We start from the raw sequence: 25,098 nt of genomic DNA, 5'->3' as shown, positions 1-25,098 counted from the left end.
CTGATGCAGAGGTAGCAGATGCAAATACCTATCTGCTATAAAGTCACTACAATTCACAACACAACCCACTATCTAACTGGTCACCAGTATCATTTCTGAAACATAACCTTCCAACACTGAACACATTAGCTTCTGCTCCTGCTGTAAGACCGGTAAGTTTTTGGTGGAGGGATAAATCCAGAAGCTCAGTGTGCTAACTGACTTCTTCAGCTACCCCTATAGAAGTTAGCAGTGCTTGTCTCACAGAGCCCTAAACCTGGCTTTGGAGGGAGAAATGATTGGCCGTCTATTGCCAAGAGGTGTGATTCTGGTTGTTCCCGGTTACCTGATTTCCAGTTCATACTGAATATAAACCAGCAGCTATCAAATGCCTGTTTCTTGTGCCAAAGCTGGCTTTTTAACAGTTCTTGTAAAGGAAGCTGACAGATTTTGTAATTTCCATAAAAAGGAAAGTCTGTATTTTCTGGGGCAGTGTGGAACTCCCATGTTTTTCTATCAACTTTCAGGGTAGGAATAGCACTGCCTTTTTTTAAGTTACTTTAAAAGAAACCAGTTCTCCATGGAACTGAATAAGTTGTTTTCTTTGCTGTTAATAGTAAGGTTTTTTTTGAGACACGCTAACTCTGTAAAATGCTTGAGGCAGCATATAAGGACTTGGACAGTTGATCCAAACTGGCTTGAAGTGAACAAAGTTAACAAACTTTTTAAAGTTAGGTTCTGATAGTTATATGACTATTAGTAGTTACATGTATACAACAAAGCAGTTGCGTATTTATAAGAGGTAACAACAAACGGTTCTAAATAAATATCCATGATTATCTAATCTCATGAATGTTAAAGTTTAGGGTCTCAGAGATGCTCTGCTGTAATTGAGAACTGATACACCATCTCTTGTAATTGGAAAAAATCTCGAGAGAATTTTTACTTCAGAAAGCAATCAGTTGTTTTTATGTCTACCAGAAGTATGAAAATCTACACATCTTTTCCCACAGCCTTCCCCTGGACAAACTGGCAAGATACAGACAGGATGGGTGGTCTGTGAGATGGGTAGGAAATTGGGTCATGGGCCACACTCAGAGGATGGTGATTGATGGTTTTTACTCAGGCTGGCAGCCTGTCACAAGTGGGGCCCCCCTGGGAACATCTTCATAAATTATCTGGACAACAGTGTTGAAAGCAGCCTCACCAAGTTTGCTGATGACACTAAACTAGATGGTGAGGTGGACACGTCAGATGGGAGAGCCATCTTCCAGAGAGACCTGGACAGGCGAGTGGGCAAGCAAAAACTCTGAAGTTCAACAAAGACAAGTGCAAGGTCCTGCACCTGGGACAACATAACCAAAGAGCCCAGTAGTGGCTGGGATCTGTGTGGCTGGGGAGCGGTGTTGCTGAACAGGACCCGGGGGCTCTGTTGGACAACAAGCTGACCATGAGTCAGCAGTGCGCCGCTGCAGCAACGAAGGCAAATCGGATCCTGGGCTGCATCTGCAGGGACATTACTAGCAGTGAGAGAGAGGCGATCATCCCACTCTACTCAGCACTTGTCAGGCCACATCTGGAGTGCTATGTCCAGTTCTGGCCCCCACCAATTCAAGAAAGATGTGGACAGACTGGAGAGCATCCAAAGGAGGGCCACAAAGATGATCAGAGGGCTGGAGAGCCTGTCCTGTGAGGGAAGACTGAAGGAGTTAGGTCTTTTCTTCCTGGAAGAACAGAAGGCTCAGGCGGACCTCATCACAATACTCCAGTTCTTAAAGGGTGGCTACAAAGAGGATGGAGGCTCTCTTCACAAGTAGCCACATGGAGAGGATATGGGGCAACAGGTACAAGTTGCACCAGGAGAGGTTTCAATTTGATATAAGAAAGAAATTTTTTACAGTGAGAACAATCAATCAGTGGAATATCCTCCCCAGGGACATGGTGTAGTCCTCATTGCTGGAGGTTTTCAAGATGCAATTTGACAGAGTGTTAGATAATCTCATCTAGGCTCCCTTTCCCATGAAAAGGTTGGACTGATGATCTTTTGAGGTCCCTTCCAAACTGGACTGTTGTATGAGTCTATGATTCTTCTGGCTAATAAGATTTATTCTGCCCAAGGTCATATATTATTTGTCATGTACATGTTTCATAGATGCTATATAAATTTGGAAAGCAGGTTAAATGCATTAGTGGCAAAGCTTTGGAAGTCTAGCAGGCCTAGTTTACACTATGAGACAAATAGCAGGGAAGACTTACTTTATTTCAAGTACAAATAAGTTTAAGAAGCAAAAAGGACTTCTTTTTTTTTCTTTTTTGACCACAAAAGTATGGTGTTTCTTGGTTCTGTTGTTCAGTCCTGTCAGCCTAAAGGATTCATCTCCCAGAGTTCTCATTTTCTAATCAAAAACCATTTTAAAATCCCTTTTGTTAGCAGCTGAAATAATTGCAGCTTGCTTATGATTGTAACTTAATGTGTTCGCCATGTTGTGAGTCTTTGCTGCATGGTTATACAATATTACTTTTCTTCCATGCAAAACAACTTTTTTGTGTATGCAGTGTTCTAGCTACCTTCTATCCCAGGCAAGGTAGCTGCCAGGAAAAGCAGCTGTGCATGGAGTCAAGCACAGGCAGTCAGTAATCCCTTAAAAGTATGTCCTAGGCATAGAATTTCAAAGATTTCTCAGATTTTTAAGGCAAATCTGAGATTGTAGTTTTGGTCTGTATGGATACAAATTTGCTTTGGCATCATCCAGAACTGTGTAGCTGTGGTCTAAATGGTGCAGAACGTGAGCTAATATATTCTGCCTCTAAACAGGGCTTACCAGCCCAGTTCAGTGCCTCACCAGTATAACCAGTTCTGTTCTGGTTGGATTGTAGGAAGAGCAGAGCTGACTTGGAAGTGGCCTGCAGAAGACTATTCAGCTGTCTTGTAAGCAATATTATAATGTAGTTTTTAATTGCTTGGCTGCTTCCTGCCAACCCAAGAGATCTTATTTTCTAGTTGTCCTAGGTATTTAAAGAACTTCTAATAGAACTGAAGTTAAAGGAGGTCTATAGGAAGGATGGGGACAATCTTTTTAGCAAGGCCTGTTGTGACAGGACAAGGAATAATGGTTTTAAACTAAAGAAGAATAGATTTAGACTGGATATAAGGAAGACATTTTTTTACAATGAGGGTGGTCAAGCACTGGAACAGGTTGCCCAGAGAGGCAGTGGAGGCCCCATCCCTGGCAACATTCAAGGTCAGGTTGGACAGGGCTCTGAGCAACCTGATCTGGTTAAAGCTGTCCCTGCCCACTGCAGGGGGGTTGGGCTAGATGACCTCTAAAGGTCCCTTCCAACCCAAAGCATTCTATGATTCTATGAAGTGCTGATTCTCATAACATAATTTAGATAATTGCCTCTTCCTTTAGAAGCAACTTACTGTAGTGAAATAACAAGGGAATAATAGGTATTAGAATTGGTTGGACTGGAAAAGTTGTATTTAAAAATTACTGACTGAAAACTGACTGAGATGAGGAAGGAAAGTTGAACTGAGTTATTTAGAACTGAAGATACAGTAGGCTTGGGGAAGTGAGAAATACATTGCTAGGACCAGAAAATGAAAAGCAACAGAAATACAGAAATGTTTTTGGAGCTGTCTAGATAGGAGTGATTAATACACCCCAAATTCTGAAGTAAAGCAAAGCCTAAGCAAGCTCTGCATTGTTTTGAGGAAATGAGAATACTGCTGTAAAATCTTAACAATTATGCACCTGAGAAAAAAGATTACATAGAAATTTTTTCATTTTTTGTGTAGTTGCTGCTGCTGCTGGTGTCCTGTGTTGTTTCCTATTTTGCAATGTTACTCTGACAATCAAAGGAATTTTGTAATTAATTTAAATTTTAAACTAACAAGCTGATTTTGTTTCCAACACGATATTAAGATGATCATTTACTCTGTGATCTTCCCAATCAATGCTCACAAGTGACAGAGTTACCTGCTAATAGTCAGTTGATGGTTATTGAACAATTCAGGCATGAAGGAGTTCCATGCACGTTTCTATTTCAGTGGAAAATAAACCACCTTTTACTTTGAATTTGCACTATAATTAATGAAGTTCCTTTTTAGTTCCAGTGATTCAAGGTCTTTGTGTGCTAACTCAGGAACTTGTGATTGTCTTGATCAAGATCCCTCTAGTTCATGTATGTTTATAGGCATTTTATTTTATTTTTCTTTGCAGTTGATAGGAGCTATGAAGAACTACAGTGGCTGCTTACTATGGTTCAGAATGATCCTGTACCCTACATAAGGTTAGTGAGTTAGTAAAGAGACAGTATTTTTGCTAATGCTGGAACTACTAAGTAAATTCCTGGCCTGGAATTGCTAGAATAGGTCAAATGCTTAACTGCTTAATACTGCTTCACAAAACTGTTTTTTCTTCTTGTTATTTTATATAAATTGAAGCATGTTTTGATGTTTCAACAGTTTATATCTCAAAAACTAATATACTCTGTTCTTAATTCTCCATTATATTATTTTTGTCTTTTATGCTCTACCCCTGTGGTGGAAGTCTGAAGTTAGAGGTCGTTTCCTGATCGTAAATAAAGTGTATAAATCTGATGTTGTATACGGCAGAAAGACTTTGTGATATTTAGTAAAGACAACAGTTGAGACATAGTGCACACAATGTTTTGTCAGCAAGGAGTGTAAAGCAATTGTTAGACTGTAGATGGGGTGAAAGGATAACATGTGAAAACATGGTGTAATTTCTAGTATTGCCTGTTTCAACTTTGTTTTCACCAGTGAGTGAATGGATATTTTAGCATGTTCATTATAAACCCTTGAACACCAAGGTTCGTAATCCTTGTTTTTCCCCAACACATTCTTCTTATGGCCACCATTAAAATACCGAGTTTCAAAGAATAATAATATTACTTTTACCCTGTCTCTATAAGTGATGTCTTACAAAAATCATAGCTACAAGATTGTTCTCTATTTTGCTTCTGTCATTATTGTTAATGAAAGTAGATACAGTTAGACTCACTAGAGGAGGTTTAGCTTCAGTCTAGGAAGGAGATTTCATTTGATTTGTATCTTTTTAAAGAGGATTTTAAATTTTGAATTGAGTGCTATATGTAAGCCTCTTCTTTAAGAACAGGGAAAAAAAATCTGTGAGAGTTTTCTTGCCCCAGTTGTGTAAGACGGCAAGGGGAAAGCTGGCTATACAAGGAAAATAGTTAAAATAATAAGTAATGGAATGAGTAATTGTTCTCATTCATAAAATGTTTTCAAGGTCAAGTTTAAAGAAAGAAAGTGGGTACAAATGTACCGACTTTCAGCTCAGTGTGTAAATTGTAAGCGAACGTGGTAAGTGCAGAATTTTTATACACTAATGTAACTTAAGAGGTGGCAGTGTTGCTTTCCAGAAGGATGTGCAAGTCACTGGTTTTGGTCCTGTCATTTTTCTATCAGTCATAAACATGTAAAGTTATTTAAAAACACTGTGGTGTCAGTATGTAAAGAGTTCGTTAGCCAGTGTTGCTCCTTATTTGTATTTATCAGGTCAGTGTGCAAAAAGGATTGTTATCAAACAGAAGAGCATAATGTAGCCTACAATTTTGTACCTAACTGTTAAAAAATATGTCTAATAACATCCTGCTGCTTTGCACCTTACTTTTTAAGTTATATTGCTGATGGTAAATCTGTGCATGTTGTGGACAGAAGGAAGAGCTGAAAGCATAAAACATCAGTTAAAATTTTGCAAGAAATCCTGTATTTGAGTAAGTTTGTAAGAATATTGCAAACTGAACAGACTTGGTATTCTTAGTGCCTTCATTCGGATTTAATAAAGATTTCTTTTTTTCTATTTCTTTTTCAGGCATAAGATTCTGGATATGCTGACTAAGAATCCACCTTTTACTAAGAACATGGAGTCCCCTTTATGTAACGAAGCTTTGGTAGATCAGCTTTGGAAACTGATGAATTCAGGTTGGTTTTTGATTTGTTTGTTGTTCGGTTGGTTTTGGTTTTTTTTGGAACAAGTGTTGAAGACTTGCTTCAGAATATGGCAAGAACTCTCTTAGTTTCAGTAATTAGAAACTGAAAATTCAGTCTCAGAAGTGCAACATCAGGTACGTACCTCCAGAACTTTTTCAGTGACACAGGGTACCAAACCTCCTTGTTTTTCATTATTTCGTCTACTACTGTAGTGTGCTTTGATGTACTTTGGCACAGAATGATTCTTTGACCCAGTTCAAAGGAAATGTTTCCTCAAATGATGGTGTGTGTGTTACCTTTTTCTTTATAGTTTGCTTTAGATTAGTCTCTGTCCTCTTTTACTAAACTCTGAGAGAACATGAGAGGATAACATTTGTACAGATAATTTAAACAAGATTTCTAGAAGTGTATTATAAACCTAAGACTCAATTTGCCTTGTGTGATAAGAAAGATCCTAATGAGAGAAGGGCTTGCATCTTTACCATTGACCTGTTTTTCATTACTGAAGCAGTTTTATCCAGTCCTGACAAAATGCCCTTTAACATCTGGCACATTACTACGTAGATTACATATAAATGTTTATATAGCTTTTTTAGGTCATTGAAGGCTGTCTGTTCTCTGTGTATCATTATTTTTAGTGTTTAAAAGTTTACAGCTACACTGCAGGGGTTGAAGTGGGGAAACTACTAGTAGTTCAGTTTTGTAGGATTTGCCAAGTGTCAGGCACAGAAAATAGACAATTTTGATGTTCCTATCACAGAGTGCATTTTTCCTTTTTCTTGAAGGAAGAGTGTGTGCAGTGTTACTTACAACCATTACCTCTTTTTGCAAGTAACAGGGTATACATTCTTATTATGATTCATGGGGCTTTAAGTACTTAAATTTCTACGCATCAAGATGACATAATGTTTCAATTTATTTTCTGTAAGGGATAACTGTAGCATTCCAGAGTGCCATGAAAAAAATGTTCGTTAATGTGAGACAAGTTAGTAGCCAGGTTTAAAGCTGCCTGATTCTAGAATCATGAGTTGCTTTCATTTAACATAAGCACATGCAATAGAAAACAGACTCTTGACTGATATCTGTAATCTTTTTTTTTTTTTTTTTTTTACTTCTGTGTTAATCTGCATTAAATTGATAATGCTCAGAAGTTCCAATGATTGCAGAGAAATTCAGCAACCAATTGTATTTAAGCATAGCTGTTGCACTGGAAAAGGAGAGACACACTGAATGGGGATTCATCATATCATTTTAAGATGTACTAGCTTAAGAAGTTGAGTAAATTATATATTGTTAAAATATTGAAATAGTTTTAAAATTAATATTTGTGAATGTGTCATTCTCTGGAGAGTATTTTAATGTTAGAAATGTCCAGATTAATATTCATATCACTTTCTCCTCACCCAGCTATTCATGAAACTGATCAGTTACTTGTACCTGAAGTGTATGTACAGCTAAGCTCACTCAAAACACTATTTAGCCCCATGAAACTTAGTATTCACAGGGATAGATCTTGCAATTTTATTTTGTGCTAAGTCTTGCACAGCCACATTAACATGGCAATTGGCACATCTGTGTCTTGTTTACCAGATATAGTTCTATTCCTGCTGTGGAACAATATGTTCAATAAACTTGCAATCAGTCAAGAGCTGGGCTGAGTTAACACCAGAATCACTGTATTTGCAGCGTTGCACCAGATGTTAGATGTCTTTCTGTTGTGATTGGTGCCAAACGTGCTTTGACCATTTGCATATGAAGATACAAAAGCAGTACACAGTTTGCAGTGAAGGATAAAATCAATGAAGCATTGCTGTAGAAATACATATCTCCAGTATGAATACAGATTAAAGTATGGAGTATCCAGTGAAGTATGTGACATAGTACTGACATCAGAAAGCATGTTTATGCATTGCTGATTTGTGTCCGCTATCAGTGTGGTTTCCAGAGGGTACAGATCTCAGTCATGCTTAAGGCTCCTACTACACTTCATGGAATACATAGGCAAGTGCGACCAAATCCACTGACATGGGAAGCCAGTTTGGTAACAAAATATTCTGTTTAATTTTCAGATAGTAAAACCTGAAGTGAAACTTCAAAAATAAAAGCATATGGGTGTGATTGTTTTCCTTTTATTTTTCATTCTGTTATTATAGCGCTTAGTTTCCCAGTCTTGTTCTACCAAACACATCCAGCTTATAACCCAAACAACCTAAAGCCTTCCTTTTAAACAGGATGTGGCAGGTGAGTTTGAGTCAGTAAGAGGCAGGAATAATGAGGGAAGTGTTTCTTAAGCACAGAAAATGTCATACTGTGGTGGATCCAGATCAGTTAAACTGTCTTATTTGAGGGGGAGGAGAAGATTGCATCTCTGTATTAACAATAATCTCTTTTGGGTTTTAGGAACTTCACATGACTGGAGATTACGATGTGGTGCTGTGGACCTCTATTTCACACTTTTTGGCCTCAGCAGACCTTCTTGTTTACCATTACCAGAGCTTGGACTTGTTCTTAATCTGAAAGAAAAGAAGGCTGTACTTAATCCGACAATTATCCCTGAATCAGTTGCAAATAATCAGGAACCTGTGAATAATACTAACAATCACGGACAGTCAGTAGGATTTCAGAACACCGTAAGCACAAACCATCTGCATACATCCCATTCAGCTGGCCCTGAGTCCTTGCGTTGGTTGCTGATTTAATTTTGTATTGTGTTCAAGCTTCTCATGCTTTACCTAAGCTACTTTATACCTTGCTACTCTTCATTCCTTCCACTTGAAAAGCTGGTATATGCTCTAACTTTTTTGACTTTTTAACTGTTTTGCCTAGTGTATGTAAGCTTTTTACTTGTTTTTTCTAGTCTCATCATTTCTGTTCTTTATTAAACTTTACTTTTTCTGTATTGCTTATGAGACTTGAAGTGATTCACAGAAATGTTTGATGCTGTGATGAAAACTTTTTTTTATTAGACTAAGAATATTGCTTATAGGCAAGTTATGCAATTTTCCAAAACAAAACCTTTTGTCAGTAAATTTAGTGCATCTTAAAATACATAGATATACCTCTTTTTAAACAACCTTAAGAGATGTGAAAGTTGGAACTTTAACACATCTTCATTGAACACTTGAATCTGACTATTTAGTACTGTGCTCTGAAGGATTTGTAACAACTTCTGAAAAATCGCATCCATTAAGTTTGATATCTTTCTGGCTTTTGGAGGCTTCAGTCTTAACACATAATCCATTGTGTAGTTAGAATATGGATATCACAAGCTATTCAAGTGATACGTTTCTGAAGAATAACTGCCACTGTTGCAAGACTAAGTCTTTTTGTTGGACAAATGTAATTATGAGGGGAAAAAGCTTAACAGGCATGGAAATAATGAGTAATTTTCCTAAGAGTTTCAAAAACTACATTTGTTTGAAACTGCTTAGGAGTAAACCCTGAAAGGGAATGTGAACATGTGGTTAGCATGTTTGAAACTCTTTCCACCCTTTTGTATGGGACAGTTTACTTTATCAATCCCATAGTTACTTTGTAGGTCCCATAGTTACTTTATCAATCCCATAGTTAATTTCTGAATTGTTTTTATTCAGAAATATACTGAGAGTGCAAATTATCACAGTACTTTGCAGGCTATTTCCAGTAGGGGGAGAAAATGATGACCGAGTCAAACATCATTAGAGCTATCCTACATATTTACAGAACAAGTAATAAGTCCTAATTTGCTGCACACAGACATCAGAATTAAGTAACAGGAGACATTTTGTTGGCAGATTTTTTAGTTCAGTGAACATCCAGACTTTTTTAGCAGCCAGACTATCTTAACCAAAAGAATTTCCTCTTAACTCTTCTTTTTCCTGTTCTGTCCTCTCCCTTGTGCTAGCACAGTTGTTGCTGCATAGTGAGCTGGATCAGGGGAGGATCTGGTTGAAAAATACTTCTTATATGAACAGGTATTTCCTGCTGGGTCTGCTTCCTGGTCCAGTTCATCATGTAGTTATACAAATGCTTGTGGCAGCCCAGGACAGAAATATGTGAGGAAGGGGAAGAGGCTGCTTCTGTCAGCAGCAGTACTGGCTTACACTAGTCTGAAAATACAGCATTAGTATAAGCCTCAATTCACACTTCATCCCTCGTATCTTCTCCTATGCCTCATCTCCATTCTCCTACCCCTTACTTTAAGGTTACCATTTTCACTGTAACTCACCCAAAATTCAGGGAACTGATTTTCCTTGTTAAAAAAAAAACAAACAAAAACAGTAATATAAAACAAAGGCTGCCTCTCACATCAGCCAAAGTTTACCGAGAAGTGTTTCACAACAGCAGTGTGTTGGGTTAAATAATAGGGATGAAAAAAGTGAAATACATACTTGAGGGGATAGAATACATCAGATTAACTCAGTCCTTTAAAGCAGACTGTATATTCTGAGAACATAAACACGTTAAAATCAGTACTGATAGACTCGTGACACTGAATTTGCTGAGGATGGTAAAAGTTACCCACTTCATAAAATTGAATTTGAATTGTTCAGGGCAAGAGTTTGTGGGGCTGGAGTGCCCTTCATAGGAAAGGGGAAGAGCAGTTCAGTGGAGCAGCATATGCTCTTGAGAGTCTATGATATGGCTTTTATCTAGTTTTTAGTGGGCTTTTAATTATGTTAGCTTCTGTGGGTACTTTATTTTTCCTTTTATATTTTGTGTATTGGACTTATTGAAACACCTGTCTCCTATTTTAATTACTATATGTGTAACTTAGTAGACTCTCCTGCTATTTTTATAGTCCTTTGACCCTATTTTTTGACAATCTAAGCAGTAATTTACAAAAGAGTTTAGCTCTTTTTAATAAATATTGTTGTGAAATCAAAGAAAAACCCTGTTATAAGTGCTCACTATGATTTGTATTCAACAAAGTAAGCATTAGCTTTTAAAGCTAACTAAAAGTAGATTTAGCTAAATCCCCTGTGTAGATGAGAGGCTATCACAGTTTTTCAACTGAGATTTGGACTGAGGAGAGTCTGCAAGGCACAGATTTATAGAAAGGCTATTCAGAGGCGGCAAATGTTGTTGCACACCAACAGTACCATGATTGTGAGAAGGGACAGAAAAGATGCCAATGCTAGATATGCAGAGGGAGCCCGGATAGAAGTAAAGAGAAACTATGTTTGTAGGAGAGGTTGGCACAAATCCATACAGGGTTTTAGAAAATACTTTTTGCCAGAACTACAGGGAAAACTTTGTTCAAATCACCCACTTTACTCAGAAGTGTTTTCAGCTATCAGGTCTCTTTTAGGCTGAAACATGGCTCTTGCTATCTTCTAATTTTGGTCTTTTAATGCTGCTTCAGGAGGATGATCATCTTATTAAGGAAACAGCATCCAGCATTTTTGGTCATCAGCAGGGGGTGAAGAGGAAGGCTGATATGCCACTCGGGTCTCCATTGGAGCCAGGGCAAATACTAGAGAAGAATGAAGACAGTAAAGTCAAACTCAAAATCAGAGTAAGAAATGGAAATTCAACTTGCACAATATGTAGGGGATTCAGAATAACGGCAGTGGCTTCTGCTGACTTCCCTTAAAGCTGTGTTCAAACAAAAAGACATTTTGTGTATATGTGTACAGTAGTTGTTACACTTACTTTGGCAAAATCATTTCCCATCAGATTCTTTATTGGCTGGCAAGAACTAAAGTTGACAGTTAATGCTCTTGTTCACACAGCTTCATAGTAAATTAGAAAGAAGAAAAGACACTGACCCTTTTTAATTTTATTGAATTTTTATTCCTTTGCAGTGGTAGATATCACTTCCTTTCCCTCTCACCCTCAGTTTACCTCAAAAATAAAACATTTTAAGTTCTATTTAGTGATATTCCTATGAATTATTAGCATCTGCTTATTTTTTTTTTTCCTGATACCTTAGTTCTCAAACTCTCAAGAAGAGGAGGAAATTGATATGGACACAGTTCATGACAGTCAAGCCTTTATTTACCATCATTTGAACATGTTGGAGAGACCATCCACACCAGGTACGGGTAAATTTATTGGGAAAATTATAACCATGAATTTCTCAACTATTTCAGTTGTGGGGGTTTTTGTGCTACTGCTTATTCCCATACATACAGTGCTGGTAAGTGTTAAATATTAACTGAATTCAAGGAAGTACGTAAAGGGTGCATAAGAACATTTCTGTAGCTTCCAGTATTTTTCTAGATAACAGTGTACATGTGTATTTTCATACATATCTAAGTAAGGCAAGTGTGTATCATGCTTCTAAAAGTGAAAAGCTAATGAATTAATAAAATAACATAAAGCTGAAATAGAACTCCAGAAGCAATTGGGTAAAACTTATTTTGCCATAGTTGTCATTTAAAAGATTATAATTTTGAAGATTAACTTTAAAAAAAACAGCAAGACTATTCAGGTAAAAAATCTCTAATCTTAATGATTTATAACTTAACAACAGTAGTTAAAAAACATGCAAACCTCAGAGATGCTTAGACAGGCTTTTCAAAGTTGAAAAGATTGCATCTATGAGTAAAATGGTTTCATTTCAAGCACTTTTCCTACTTCTCTTAGTATCTTTTTCATAAAATATTTGGCAAAATTACTTCTCAAAGAATAGTGTTTCTTAAAAACCTTAAAGGAGACTGAGCTTCATTGATGAACTTCTACATTCTTTGCTTATCTGTCACTAGCAAAGAAATTCAGTGGTTAGTCTCATTTTCTCAAAATATTTTAACCACATTTCTTAAGTTTAGTTCCAGAATGTGCCAGTGGAGCTAAGCTGAGGTGGTGTGACTGTGTAACAAGCATTTTGAGAGATCTTCGGTACACATCCAAAACAAGGTCTTAAGGTTGCAGTACTGCAATGTGTAAAAGTGAAGTATTTGGCCTTAGAAGTAGGATTCGGAGTAATTACCTTCTTGGTTGTTTTTCTGTTTTTATCCAGTGATTGCCTAACGTAAAACACAAGTAGACCTTGGCAGCAGGATCTGGAGCGTTGGTTCCGTCTTGAGTGCCCTAGGTCCTGAGCTATGCTGACAGGCAACCTCATCTACTTTCCCTGTGACCTGGCAATTTAGTGGCCCTGTTTAAGAGAAGGGCTGGTGGATGTTCCTGCTCTGAGTGTCCTGCTGAGGCCAGTGCCTTGGCGCTGGCCAGAGGTGTGGAAGCTGTAGGCTCATACTCCCTTAGGGCCTAGGGCTTACGTTTTTACTTCCTTGGCAGATGCTCTAGCCACCAAGGGTTTTGGGTTTTTTTTATAAAAGGTAACTGCTGTCATTGCTCAGCTAACAAATTAAGTTCATATGGGGACATAAAACACAGGGAGGTCTAGTTTCTGGATTCCAGATGGCCTTTGGTTAATGACATGTGCCTGTACAGCCAGCTCCACCAGCATGGATCTGCTGTTAGATATGTAGAGTAGCAAAACTCACAACTTTTTGTCTAAATCATGGGCATTTCAGCAGAGTAAAGGGGAAGGCTGCATATAGGTTGCTCTCATGAACTTAGGAGCCTAATTCTGCACAACCTTCACTTTAAACTTCTCAGAGCTGCTTTCAATTTTGTCCTCAGTGTTATGGTCAGCCATCTCATTTTCTGTTACGGCAAAGAATGACACATCCAGGGCACGCAAGTGCAAAGCTGATCCACTGAGGATTAGTATTTATAACTCTTACATGATATTTTGCAACAATTTTTTTTTTTTTACTAGATTTACACACTCTACGGAATATAAAGTCATAAACAAAACTCTGCCAAATACTTCACAAATAGGACTTACGGGACCCTCTGTATGCCAGCTCTGTGCTCCAGGACTGTTGCATATTAAGTTTGCGCTAGAGTTCAGAAAGGGTAAGGTCAGATCAGGAATGGAGTAATGGCTAGTTGACTGCTGCTTTTGTAGACCTACAGCAGGGAAAAGCTACTTCGAGTTTCATTTGTGTGCTGAATGACCTTCTCACTTCTGCCATTGAGGCATTCAGCACACTGGCATACATTTTCTTTTGTAGGTAATAAATGAGACAAATGCTGGGTTTTGCTACAGAATTAATTATAAATAATTAAAAATTATAAAAAAGGCCTTTGAAAAGCATTATTTTGAAACACTTCAGATTAATTTCTTTTTTTTTTGTTTGTGTGGTTAGAAACAGTTCCACTTCAGATATTCTTTGCCTCTAAAATTTCACCTGTTTCTTATTCATAGCGTTTTTCTTAGAACCAGAGATGTATGAATTTCAGACTGAGTAAATAAAGACAGTTCAGTCTTTAGGAAATAGCATACTTCTGAGAAGAAATGCCAAACAGATGGGGAAAAATAAAAGCATACGTAAATAAAATTGTTCACACATAGGAGTGTTCTGTTTTACAAAGGCATTGCAGATAATATTTCCTGAGGGCCTTTGAGTTTTTGCAGCAATGGTGGAGGATGGGTGCATTTTAGTGAGTGATTATTGTGAAATAGATTGACAACAGGTTCTGAAATGGTCTCAGTATCTTGTTAGTAAATCTGTCAGATCTTGTATCTGCCTCAGTTCTGTGACTTTTACTTGGAAGGCAGCGAGCTCTTAGTCCATACTCAGTTTTCCTCTCACAGCTGTGGGTTATGTCCCCACGTGTCACATGAAGTGTTAGGTCATCAGCCAAACACCGCCTGCGAACAGCAGCTGCCAGGAGGAAGTTCATGTTGAGTCTAAATCCTGCCGTATCTGTGTAGTCCTTTTTGTTGGGTTTTTTTTTAGGGTTTTTTTTTTTTTTTTAATTTTACACTCCCCACACCACCCCTAATGATAATTTGGATTTGTTCAAGTTGATGTAACCCCCATAAAGCCAGGAAAATATTATTTTCCTTTAAAAGCTTTTTTTCTGTATGCTTCTGCTCATGGATGTGAAAGGTTAGGGTTGAGACATGCTGCAAGGGCAATAAAAGAAGTCTTGTACTACAACTCTTGCAGGACTACAGGTTTCAGTACTATAATTACAGCACCTTTCGTAGTTGTTCATATAGAAAATTTTTTAAATCCTACTAAAGCATCCTGTCTGCAATAATGGAACTGTGGACTCTGGTAGTTATAAGGGATTGTGTTTTTCAAGAAGTTCTTAAAACAAACAAAACATCAGTTGTGAACTGTCTGAATACTGTTGTGTTGATTATTCATCTGCCCTAAGGACTAGAAACACGGTAGCCTCCTTTGAGCCTCTAAAGCTGTGCAAGGTCACATTTCTAATGCAAGAAGAGATTTTTATTTGTTACTAAATCATCAAGAATAGTAGTAATGCTCCCTACTCTTAAGACCCAAAGGATTTCAAGATCAGATTTTGTGTAAGCAGTAGATTTAAACTCTCATTTCAGACTGTAAGGTTGACTTATCATACGTTGTTGACTTCAGTGAAATCAGATTAAGATACACTTCTTTATTTACTTTAATATTTCACTCGTCGGAAAGTACAATACTTCAAAATTAACCTTGAAAAAATTCTGCTGTATGTGTCAGTGGTTATTGATTGGCCTGTTCTTTTCTGCTTCCAAAATAAATGCCTGGCTGTAGCCTGCATGATCTACCAGTGAAGTTACACATTGTTATGGCTCAACAGGTCATCATGGATAAACATTTAATTAGAATTTTCCCAACTATTTTTGGTAGTTTGATAGTTGATACAAAGCAGTATCCAATTCTCTCTTTTCTTTATTTATACAAAAGAAAAAAAAAAAGTAAGTACAGTGATGTTCTCTTTGTACGCTGGCAGTCCTTTTTCTGATCACATTCAGGAGCAGTGGGCTTTGAGGACATGTCCTGAGCATTCGAACACCGATCAGAAAAATCCTTTGGCCACTCTATTAATCCTGCTGTTTTCCAGGGTAATCAAACTGGAAATTTCCACTGCTGACCTTGTAGGTCACTCCGTTTACCATGTAGGTGTACCTGAAACTTTGAAGGTCTAGGCCACAGTCATACGTGTTGATTGGATTGTGATCTTGTTTATCACAGTTACTGTGTGCAGTTTCAGGAAATAATAATGTAGCTGGATTGAATTGTTTCTGGAACGATTTGAAACTGGATACAGCACATACTGCAGTGAAGTGTAGAGGGAAACTACTGTAGTCATGTTTAAACAGTACATTTACAACAGTAGATTTGAGCTTGTGGTGTAAATTGCCATGTTTCAAGTGTGGATACAGTAGTTAATAGGAATTCAGTCTGAACTGTATAAAAAGCCCGGTCATCTGCAGCTCAGCAGAGTTACTAGAGTTAGCTATAAAAGCAGCAGTACTTCAAAGTTCAGCCATTAGTTAGTGGCTCCCTGCCAAAAAGGGTTACCAAAACCAGCACACAGACAAATATATAAATGAACACATTTTGGATATGAGGACACCACTGACAATGATGGATTTTTGCTTTACTTTTTAAGGAGAGCTGTTACAACTGTTCTGTTAGACTACCCTAAAGTGCATGAAAGCAGCTTTAATAGAAACATAAGACCTGCAGATAAAGTGACAACATAAATGAGAATTGCATCAGTGTGTGGCTGCAGTGTGTCAACTACATGATTTAGTAAAAACAACATAATATTGTCTCTGAGAAAACAGCTGATCACTCTCAAACCTAGAAGATGGATAAGGCTAGCAACTAAATTTCTAAGTGAACTACGTGAAACTGTTAGAGGCACAAAGTATTCTGAATTGACTTACTGATTTAAATGTTCTTTTTTCCCAGAGTAGGGAATACTCTAGAATTTTCTAGAATATTAAAGTAAATGTAGTAAAAATAACACCACAGTTATTCATTATTTTAATGTAAGGACAAAGCAATATGGTTGTTACGTGCGAGTCAAATGAGGACATTAATAAAACAGTTACCAGTTAAAAGGATATTTTAGTTAAATCACCAGCCCGTCTATGCAGTACTTTAGTAGATGCTATCCTTTGGTATACGTATAAGGAGTTATGTGTCTGGATATAAATACCACTAAAAAATATGAAGTCAAACGAATCTGTAAATTGGAACTACTTAAAATTTTTATGTTGGAGCCAAATTAACTGATCTGTTTAGTACATCCTCAGAAAACTTTTGGGTGTTTTGGTGTTTTTCTTTAACTAGACCTTTACTTCTCACTCACAAACTTTAATTTTGTCACATGGTCTTTAAAAGAACACTCTACTAGATAGAAAATTGATAACTTTTTTTCAGAGATACATAATTTGAAGAGTCTGCTTCTTAAGACAAATGACGACACTTGCATTCTGGAAGCTTGGAATTATTTATGCTTGGTAACTTTCTGTATGTGCTTTGTTGATGGTTCAACAGATGCATAAACACAGCATTAAATTAAAAAATAGTGTCTTGGATGTTTCCAGGGTAATACTAAAAAAGAAAAGTAGAAATAAGGAAAAACAGGGTAATTGTCAAAACAGATTTTAAGATCTTTTCAGCTTTTTTACTGTTCTCTCTTTAGAGAAAATGCTAGCCAGAGCTGCAGTTCAGCTGCTAGGCAAAGAGAGTGCATTATTTTTCTCATTAGCAAGCTCTCTTTGGGTTCTGGGATAGACGTACTAAGTGCTCGTGTGCTTGTGTTGATGTCCTCTTCTTCCCAGAGGTGGTTGGTGTCAGGTTCTGGAGCACCAGCCTGTCCTCAGCCAAAACACTGGACCCATGGGCCTTACCCTTTGCTGTGATTTGTGAAGTTGGTTTCTCCCTCTCTGACGTTTGAATAAATCAGGGTGCAAATGGGGTCATTTTTAACAAGTGTAAATTTGGAAAAGTCCTACACAAGACAGCTGTTTTAAATAGATTGTACATGCAGAGAAACAGACTGTAAGTCTGTGGTGTCCCACCCTCTTCACACAAAATCAGAAATATAGTAGAGACCATATGGAAGATCTTTGAAAGCTTGTTGGTATGTTAAAGTCTCAAGTTACGTGTTCCCAAATTGTAAAGGTTCAATAGGAGTAAAATAGGTAAAACACTGTACTCAACAACATTGTTCAATGTTCATGCACCAATGATTCTTAAAAAGAAAAAAAAATTTACCCTAGATAACTGATGAACAGGATGTTATAATTATCTGACAGCGATTTTTATTACGACAGAAAATGTTACTTTAAAGCGTATCAAGATCTAACCCCTTTCATTCTAAAACTAAACTACAAGATCTGTGTTTTCATGTTTTGTTCTCTCTCACAATATCTACAGCATTTGTATCGGTCCCTGTGACAAGGTGTGCACAAAGTTTATGATCTTCTTCCCATGGGACAGTAATCCTGTCTAATTTTAAACACCTACCCAACTAGCTGGAACACCGCAAAGCCAATAATTACATTGGAATCTCCACATCCCAAACAGAAGGGGATCCAAGTGGATAGACGCATGTATGTGCATTTTCTTCCAAGGAATGCTACTAACCACTTCAGAAGCGAGCTCCTGGGCTCACCCTCCACTTACTGTGTCTTTCTGTGATTTGAGAAACCCGGGTTCCAGTCCCGCTCCCTCTGCCAGGAGGAAGTGGGCTCCATGCAGGAAGAGGGAGTGCTCCGTGCCTCCTTGCAGCAATCCGGCTACCTCTGTTGATATGAGGATGATATTAGTGCCCTGTGAAGCAATTAGTATTTAGCCTTGCTTTCCTAGTTTGGCAGGTTCCTGGCATGGGCTTTAAGTAGATACTAATTAAAAAGAAATTAAAATGAAGAAAAAGTGCTCTGCAAATTTAACGGTGAAATTTACAGGTACAAATCTGTAAAATTTTTTATAGAGCTTTTACAGGTCTGTCCATTTTACAGACAACTGAGTTCAGTAGTCTGCATACATCCTTTCTGAGCCATCATCCAGGATCAGTATATTTTATTCTTGATTTCAAAGCACTCTTTAGTTGTAGGAGGAAATTTTCTGGATAGTTGTTCGTTTTGCATTTAAAAAACCAATAGATAATAGCTGTCATTGACCTCTATTAAGAAAGTGTGTGTGTGTACTCTTCGTACTGGCTCCATGAAAACAGATTCTTGTAATGACATTCTTTCACTTTTTATTGACATTTGTGACATATTACCAGTGTTGACTGTCTCCTTAAGCATCAGTAGCCCTTGAGTTGCAGATGAATCCCATTTCTCCTCTTCCTGAAGATATTCCTGCCTTTTTCAGTTTCCAGGTGCCCATCACCACCCCTTCAGTCCTGTTGGCTTAAGCTGCTGTTGTATTTGCTCCCTAACTTGCTCCAGTCATGCATGTTTAACTGCTTTAAAGAATAATTTTTTTTTAATAACCTACCTGAAATAAGTAAAGAAATGATAATGCAGACTGTTGCATTAGTAGAGCTGGTAGTTCAGTAAACAGCAGGAAATTTGCCTAAGTGGCAGGTAGTGCAGCAGCATCAAGAGGGTCTGTTTGATTGCATCCTGCGGACTTAAGCCCGTGTCCTTATACCAGTTATACTGGGTTAAAATGTTTAAAGCTCAGAGGCTTAGCTTTGGTTTGAGGTTGTTACAAAGGTAGTGTCTAGACCTACAAGTTCAGTTTCAATATAAAAATAACTTCACAATTTGGAACTAATGGAGCTGTGAAGTTTTAAGGGTTTGTGTCGTGGGTGTGCGTTTTTTGTTTTCTTTTAAGTTGACTTTAGTTTGCCTTGTATATTTTAATGGATCATGTGCCGGTAGCTTGAGAACATGTGAGAATGTGTTCCATACCTTGGATAATCTTTTGTACATCTTTCATGGACGAATACTGATCGGTCTTCTTCAGGCTTTTTGCCACGACCTTTATTTCTGTGTTGATAGAAGCTGTGTTTGTGTCACTGCAACAGTTCACCTTTAACTACTGTAGCCTATTTTAATGGTGTCAAATATTGTGTGCTTTGGTTTTCTGAGGTACAGCCTCCAACCATTAGTTTTCTAATGGCCCAAGTCAGATAGGCTCCTTTTTCCACCATTCTGTCTTCTGTTTCATGGCTGGTTTTGCATGCTTGCAGCTGCTGAAGAAAATTTTCTTACTTGTTTAAAAGCTGTATGCTTTAGAGGAATGAGCTCAGGTTATGGGGATAGGTTTAGTTACAGGTAGGAGTTCCTTAAGAGAAATGTAATTAGAAATTCTTAAATTGTGAAGCAGTCTTGTATCTTTTTGCATCAAATTCAGTATACTTGCATGCTGTCTGCATTGTTGAGAACTGCTCCAGGTAACAGTGTAAAAAAGTTGTAGTAACTGTGCATTGAAGTCAGCAGGTAGAAATTTGAATTTGTGCGCTTATCTTCTATCTGCCATAATATACATAAAAAAGTAAAGTCATTGTGAGTTCTAACAATAAATCTTTGCACTGATAACATGAGCTTACTACTGCATAGTTCTGATGAAATAAAAATTAAAGTGTTTTTTTAAAATACGTGCATATTAGATATTTTAAGTCTATAGGAAACTGTTCTACTCTAGTCTAGCCTCCTTTGTAACATCAGCAGAATTTTATATTGCACCATATTCACCTCTTGTGGTCAAGACCAAACGTATTTCTAGAAATTCATCACTTTTGCTGTTTAAGACTTTAAGCAATAGAGGTTCCACCAAGTAATCGATTATCCTCACTGTAGAAATGTTTTGTATTTCTATTCTGAATTATAAACACTGCTTACAGATGTAGATTTTGGTTTTTTCCAGCCATATTTAAAAACAAACAAACAACCAGAACAGCTGTACTGTCTAGAAACTTTCCTATCTATGTGCTTGATTGAATCAGCTCTTAATCTTATGGGTAAGGCTGGAAAGATTGCATGGAAATCTTTCTCAATGCTTGTTTGTCATGCTACAGGGAGCTGGCTCTTCAGACTTCCAGGAATCGTTACCATAGGCAAATCATTCTTGCCTTTAAAGATAGAAAACCAACCAGCCAAAAAGATATACTGGGAAAAAAAAATCCATTTTCAAACATACAGAAAAAGATAATTGCAAAGGATATAACATAATTCCTTGTTATACAACAGGCATATTTTCACCAAAAACTGAAAGGGGCGGGGGGAACCCCAACATTTAAAGCAGCTGTGAAGAAAATGCATTTTAAGTAAAACTTAACGGAGTAGTTGCCTTGAAAAATCAGATGGTACTTTTCTACATTTGTCTAGTAGTTAAAGCACATCCTTGCAATGCACATGATTTGATTCAGTTTCTGCGTAAAGGAATTCGAGCTTTCCTACCTTCCAAGTGTTTCCACTCATTAACAATGGTATTCCAAGATTATTGCCCTTTAATCCCTACTATTGAAGCTATTGCAGTTTGTGTGAAATAATGAAATATTAAATGAGCCAGAGAGAGAATGAGAAAGTGGTTCAGGAATTGAGAGGTCGTGGATCAGATTTTTCTCTCCTCAGATTCAGATACCAGGCTTACTCAATATATAAGTAGTTCTAGTGTATTTGTGAAATATATACGAATAAAGATGGTGTAATTGTCTTTATTGGAATTTGCTTTTTGTTTAAGAACAAAACTTTGTATAATCTTTCAAATAGGCTAAATTGGTTGTAAGATGCAATTTTTGGAAAAGGTGATTTAATTCTTCTGTTCAGTATCAAAAAGTTTGTTCTTGCACGGAGCTTTAGCTCCTGACTAAAAGGAGTTCACATCCCAGAAATGCACTTCAATGCATGCCAGTCCTGCACTTTATGTCATAGTTTTCATGAGCAGTTATATTTTCATGATTCATGGTATAGTGGCCTTCCTACTCTGTTTAAAAATTAATTTCTAGAAGCTAGTATAACTTGCAGTTTCTTAGCTCTTTCCTATTCCTAATTGTCTGGGATACATTTATACTTTCGAGGCAGGAAGGAGTTCCTCTGTAAAAATTGTCAGTAGTGTGGAAGCATATGGCATGCTCAGAGCCTTTTCTGAAAAAAACAAAAAACAAATGGTACAAGTATAGTAACAGATTCTGTGTTTGCATGTTTCAATGATAATGTAGGTTTGATCTAATATTTCAGAATTCTTATGTTTGAAAACAATGCAAGGTAAACATTTATTAATCCCACTATATCCATTTTTTTTAGGTAAAGAACAGTCTTCGGGAGAGATGAACATGCACCCTGTCTCAGCAGCTCCACTGTCTGTGTTTAGTAAAGAATCAAACTCCTCAAAACATAGTGATCACCATCACCATCACCACCATGAGCACAAGAAAAAGAAGAAGAAACACAAGCATAAGCATAAGCATAAACATAAACATGATAATAAGGAAAAGGAAAAGGATCCCTTTGCTTTCTCTAACAGTCCAGCCAGTGCACGATCAATCCGTTCCCCATCACTTTCAGACTGATATTGATAGCTTCTCTGGAGTTCAACTTGCAATATTCTCTGAATACCTAGAAGGATGTATATAACTATAGGTTCTATCTTTTTTTATGGAAATAAGAATATGTGAATTGCCTTAGCAATTCAGAAGCTCTGCCACCGTCCTTGTTTGAAGCCTTCTATTTGCATATGCAGCTGTTGAAATAATCTGATTCAAAAAAATGTTTTATGATTGAGTCATTTTGTATTTCACTGTTCTCCACACCTCCCACTCTTTTTTCCATTTTAAACAAAGAAAACAGCCCTTTATGTAAGGGCCCCATGTCCACTGGCAACCCCCTGCACATCATGCTGACCATGTGTACTGCCAGAATCAATTATGTTTTAATCCTTTGAAGAATGTTATGAGGCAGAGCATGTTTTAAGCAGAAGCCAATTGCCAGACCTTTGGTGAAGTGCTGTTTCCAGAGTAGTGTTGTATAACCAAGTGTGGACCTCCTGAGAAGACAGGGATTTTCTGTAGTCTTCAGTTGAGCTGTTTCTTGCTTTAACCATTGCCATGTAACGTCAGAATTTTAAGAACAGTGTACAGAACATTTGCCTTTTTCAGATACCAAAACTCTTAAAAAATTCCAAGCTGCTTTTAAGCTGCAGGTATTTATTATGGACATGACCCTTTGAATATAATGACATTCTGCAATTATGTTTTTGGAATTTTAGCAAAACGCTTAATGCATGTTTTGTCCTGTAATCAGGCTTTTAAAAATCCAATAAAGTTTGCAAATTATTTTGACAGAGGCAGAATTTTTTTCTTCAAGCTTGACATTGGAATATGCTTTTGAAGGATAGCTTTGCTAAAATTAAAAAAAATATTTTTGAAAAGCTTAAAAATTGAAAAATACATATTTCCTCCTGCTGAAGGGTGGTTTTTTTGGCAGCATTCTATATGATCAGCTCATGAATCCACAGGAGAAATACATTAGTAGACTAAGCTTTGCCTGGGACTTTAAATGATGGATACATTTAAATTTCTTTAGCTGTGTTTTATGCAGTGTACTATTTACACCCAGCAAATGTTCTATTTAAAAACTTAGTTTTTAGAAGTTTTGATAATAGAGGTAAATAGTCTCTGCCACTTTTTATGTATTTTCTTTATTTGTATGTAGAGGCAGGGGTTTTATTTCCATGCACTGGTTGACTTCTGTTGCCCAGAGATTGCTTCACATTTGGCTTTCTAGAAGATGGTTGTATTTGGGTTAAATATTTTTAAATTTTTTTTCCCCAAATTCCTGTGAGAGACTGATTCTCCTTCTTAGGGCAAAGAGAGAAAGTTCAACAGGGACCCAAGAAGATTTTTTTTAAGCTATATTCTGTTTCATGAAAGTTAATAAATACTTTTATATTATATACCTGCTGTTGAATCTTGTAGTTTTTCTAATACCAAATTAGCTGTAGAATGGAAAGATGATAGACTCAGGTATTTTGTAATATGCATATACTTATTTTGTTATTGAAACGCCATATCCCTTTAAGACTGCATGGATAGTTGCGCTAATCGTTGTACTCGGAACACACGTTAAGATACGTTTGGGCTGGATTCGGACGCGATGGACCCGGGCGGCATCGCAGCCTCTCTCCTTGCGGGATGTGGCGCCCATCTGCTGCCACGCCAGCAGCTCTTTGCGTTGGGTGAAGCCCACCTCCCTGTGGTTTGTTTCCTCTCTAGCAACAACTGCAAGCTCTTACAGCTTAGATGAGCTAAAGGAACAGGAAAACACTTAAGTGGGGATAGAATGAGGCACTGAGCGTGTGTTGGGTAGACCAGCCATGTGTACAGCTCAGCTCACCGCCTCTCTTGAGCCAGCAAGCTGTTGCGTTAGCATCATGAACTGTGAGTCACAGGGAGAGGTTGGGAGGCTATAGGAAACAGCTCGATGGAAATATTTTTAGGTGTTTTTCCCTTGGCTAAGGGGTGAGGTAACAGTGCCAAAGGTGTTTGTGGGAGACCTGGGCTAATAAGCAGTGAAAGCTGGCATTGTTCAGTAGAGCGAAGGCAGATGCGTTTATGTTTTAAAAATGAGGTCATGGATAATTTAGGCTGGTGTAGTTTCTACTTTTGGAGACGTGGGTTTACACTCTCGTGCTGAGGGGAAACGTATTGTTTAGTGATACAGGCACAGAACTGAGGCAGAGCTGTAACACGGCAATTTGAGCATCGTATTTGGCTGTATGACTTCAAGTGAATTACTGAATATATGCTAAGGAAACACAGTGAAGACACCATTACTAGAAAACTGGAGGGGAAAAAAAAATCTACAAAGACTTTTACAGTGCACTCTCTGAGGTTATTTCATGGTCCTGGTTCAGAATATCCATTAATGTGTTTATGGAATGCAAAGTAAGTTTGAGGTCTGCAGGGGTTACTCCGTGGACAGGCAGTGCTCACAAACTGGTAGGTGTGCTCAAAAGTCAAAATAATTAGGCAGGTTGCACAGGTGTTCCAAAAGTAGCAAGCCAAAATTCAGTAGGAATGAATGTGAATTACTGAATTTGAGGGAAAATGAAGTACATGAAAGCAAGCCGTTCCCCCATCTTGCAAGATGCAGTGAGGGAAAAAAAGCATCTGGTTGCATGGAGGTGAGCAACTACTGCAAAAAGCAAAACTCACTTCAGGGTTAGCAGGAATTTTTTGTATAAGATGTGAAAGTAATTCTTCTATCAAGTGCCAGTGATTTGGGGAAACACATTTTAAGAAATAGGTGGGCAAATTCCCCTAAATGGAAACAATAGGAAACATTGCATATAAGAAAAAAAAAGGGGGGGGGAACTGAGTATTCCCTGTCTAGAATAAAAAAAAAGGAACGAAGTATTCCCTGTCTAGAATAAAAA

The 25,098-nt window shown here is 37.5% G+C and overlaps 1 protein-coding gene across 2 annotated transcripts in view; it reads left to right on the top strand.

Moving 5' to 3' along the window:
• TAF2 (TATA-box binding protein associated factor 2) overlaps positions 1 to 23,561 on the top strand; it is a 68,366-nt gene extending 44,805 nt beyond the window's left edge. For both annotated transcript variants that reach the window (XM_075704760.1, XM_075704761.1), the window contains 6 exons: positions 4,203 to 4,272; positions 5,841 to 5,950; positions 8,360 to 8,589; positions 11,304 to 11,456; positions 11,874 to 11,979; positions 21,969 to 23,561. In XM_075704760.1, coding sequence (XP_075560875.1) covers positions 4,203 to 4,272; positions 5,841 to 5,950; positions 8,360 to 8,589; positions 11,304 to 11,456; positions 11,874 to 11,979; positions 21,969 to 22,234 — 935 coding nt within the window. In that variant the 3' untranslated portion in view covers positions 22,235 to 23,561. The remainder of the gene's footprint in view (positions 1 to 4,202; positions 4,273 to 5,840; positions 5,951 to 8,359; positions 8,590 to 11,303; positions 11,457 to 11,873; positions 11,980 to 21,968) is intronic.
• Positions 23,562 to 25,098: the final 1,537 nt, after the last annotated feature.

This window comes from Pelecanus crispus, chromosome 2 (genome assembly GCF_030463565.1).
Source record: "Pelecanus crispus isolate bPelCri1 chromosome 2, bPelCri1.pri, whole genome shotgun sequence".
In the NCBI taxonomy this organism is placed as follows: Eukaryota; Metazoa; Chordata; class Aves; order Pelecaniformes; family Pelecanidae; genus Pelecanus; species Pelecanus crispus.
The sequence above is the reverse complement of the archived record's forward strand: the minus strand, read 5'-3'. Positions and strand labels throughout refer to the sequence as shown.